General features: G+C 38.7%; 1 protein-coding gene across 1 annotated transcript in view; it reads right to left on the bottom strand.

The window, feature by feature from the left end:
* The window catches only part of PLEKHA5 (pleckstrin homology domain containing A5), a 240,820-nt gene that overhangs the window by 10,136 nt on the left and 228,802 nt on the right, over positions 1-1,882 (bottom strand). The window contains exon 26 of the mRNA XM_037738513.1: positions 1,431-1,555. Coding sequence (XP_037594441.1) covers positions 1,431-1,555 — 125 coding nt within the window. The remainder of the gene's footprint in view (positions 1-1,430; positions 1,556-1,882) is intronic.

Below are 1,882 nucleotides of genomic sequence, written 5' to 3'. Positions count from 1 at the left end.
TTTTTTAATTTTTAGACAGATTCTCACTCTGTCGCCCAGGTTAGAGTACAGTGGTGTGATCTCGGCTCACTGCAACCTCCACTTCCCTGGTTCAAGCAATTCTTGTGCCTCAGTCTTCCAAGCAGGTGGGATTACAGGCCTGTGCTACTATGCCTGGATAATTTTTGTATTTTCAGTAGAGACAGGGTTTTACCATATTATTGGCCAGGCTGGTTTCAAACTCCTGACCTCAAGTGATCCGCCCACCTCGGCCCCGTAAAGTGCTGGGATTATAGGGATGAGCCACTGCGCCTGGCCACAAAGCAATGATACTCTGTCTCTCTCTTGAAATTCATCTAAAAATAAAAGTTTCCTCAAACTATTTGGTTACAGTTTGGGAAAAAAAACATGATAAACACTCGATCCTTTCCCTTAATGTACTAAGTTTTAGAATTAAAAGTTCATTCCCTAGCATCCTTTAAAATGGCCAACAAATATTTTTTGTTGTCGTTGCATCATTATGAATTCCAATTTTTAACATACTGAATGTATTTTAATCTATGCTTCTTATGCCTCCCAAGTAGTTGGGACTACAGGCACACGCCACCATGCCCAGCTAATTTTCGAATTTTTAGTAGAAACAAGGTTTCACCATATTGGCCAGGCTGGTCTCGAACTCCTGACCTTGTGATCTGCCTGCTTTGGGCTCCCAAAGTGCTTGGATTACAGGTATGAGCCACCGTGTCCAGCCGTATTTTCTCATTAATCTTTACAAAATACTTGTTAAGATAGATACTATTATTATTGTTTTGTTTTTTTTTTTTAAAGAGACGGGGTTTCACCATGTTGGTCAGGATGGTCTCAATCTCTTGACCTTGTGATCCACCTGCCTCGGCCTCCCAAAGTGCTGGGATTACAAGCATAAGCCACCACGCCCGGCTGATAGATACTATTATTATTCCTTTTTTTTTTGTTTTGTTTTGGAGATAGGGTCTCATTCTGTTGCCTAGGTTAGGGTGTAGTGGCACAATCATGGCTCACTGCAGCCTTGACCTCCTGGGCACAAGTGATCCTCTCACCTCAGCCTCTCAGTAGCTAGGACTATAGGCACATGCCACCATGTCTGGCTAATTGTTTTTTTTCTTTTCAGAGATGAGATCTCGCTTTGTTGCCCACGCTGGTCTCGAATTCCTATGCTCCGGTGATCCTCCCGCCTTGGCCTTTCAAGGTGCTGGAATTATAGATGTGCGCAACTACGCCCTGCCCTAGTTCCATTTTGACAACTGGGGAATGGGTAGTTCAAGAGATTACATAACTTGCTCAAGATTCTATAGCTCCTAGGTGGCTAAGCTGGGACTGAAATCCAGTACTTTTGACTCTCAAGTTCACCATTTTTAAGCAGTTAAACAGTTTTGTGAATGATTCCTTTGCTTGCTTTTCTTAAATATTACCTGTATGTAACATCCTCAGGCATTTTTTCTTTGTTTCTTTCTTTATCCATCATTTCCACAGAATTTACTCCATTTGACTCAGGTTCAAAAAGCATTTCATATGAAATATTTTCAGTTTTTTTTAACTATAGGATAAAAAGAAACATTTTCTTTTCAAAGAATTCTTACCACATTAGACTAGCAAATCTAACATGATTCCAAAACAAAGTTTATTAAACAATCATACTCTTAGCAAATATTTACCGATAATAAATTTAGGTTCAAGTATATTAAAAATATTAACATTCTTTGCTACTAGGATGGAAAATGTTATTTGTCTAAAGAGAGGAGGTATATTGCTAAGATGCAGCTATTGGGATATAAGATTCCTTAATTGGTATTAATGATAATTTAATCTAGCCCTAACTGATTATGTTTTAAATTTTCAATTAATGCATTTTTATGTTTTTCTT

Source organism: Cebus imitator, unplaced genomic scaffold, assembly GCF_001604975.1.
Source record: "Cebus imitator isolate Cc_AM_T3 unplaced genomic scaffold, Cebus_imitator-1.0 Scaffold2, whole genome shotgun sequence".
NCBI classification, from domain to species: Eukaryota; Metazoa; Chordata; class Mammalia; order Primates; family Cebidae; genus Cebus; species Cebus imitator.
The sequence above is the reverse complement of the archived record's forward strand: the minus strand, read 5'-3'. Positions and strand labels throughout refer to the sequence as shown.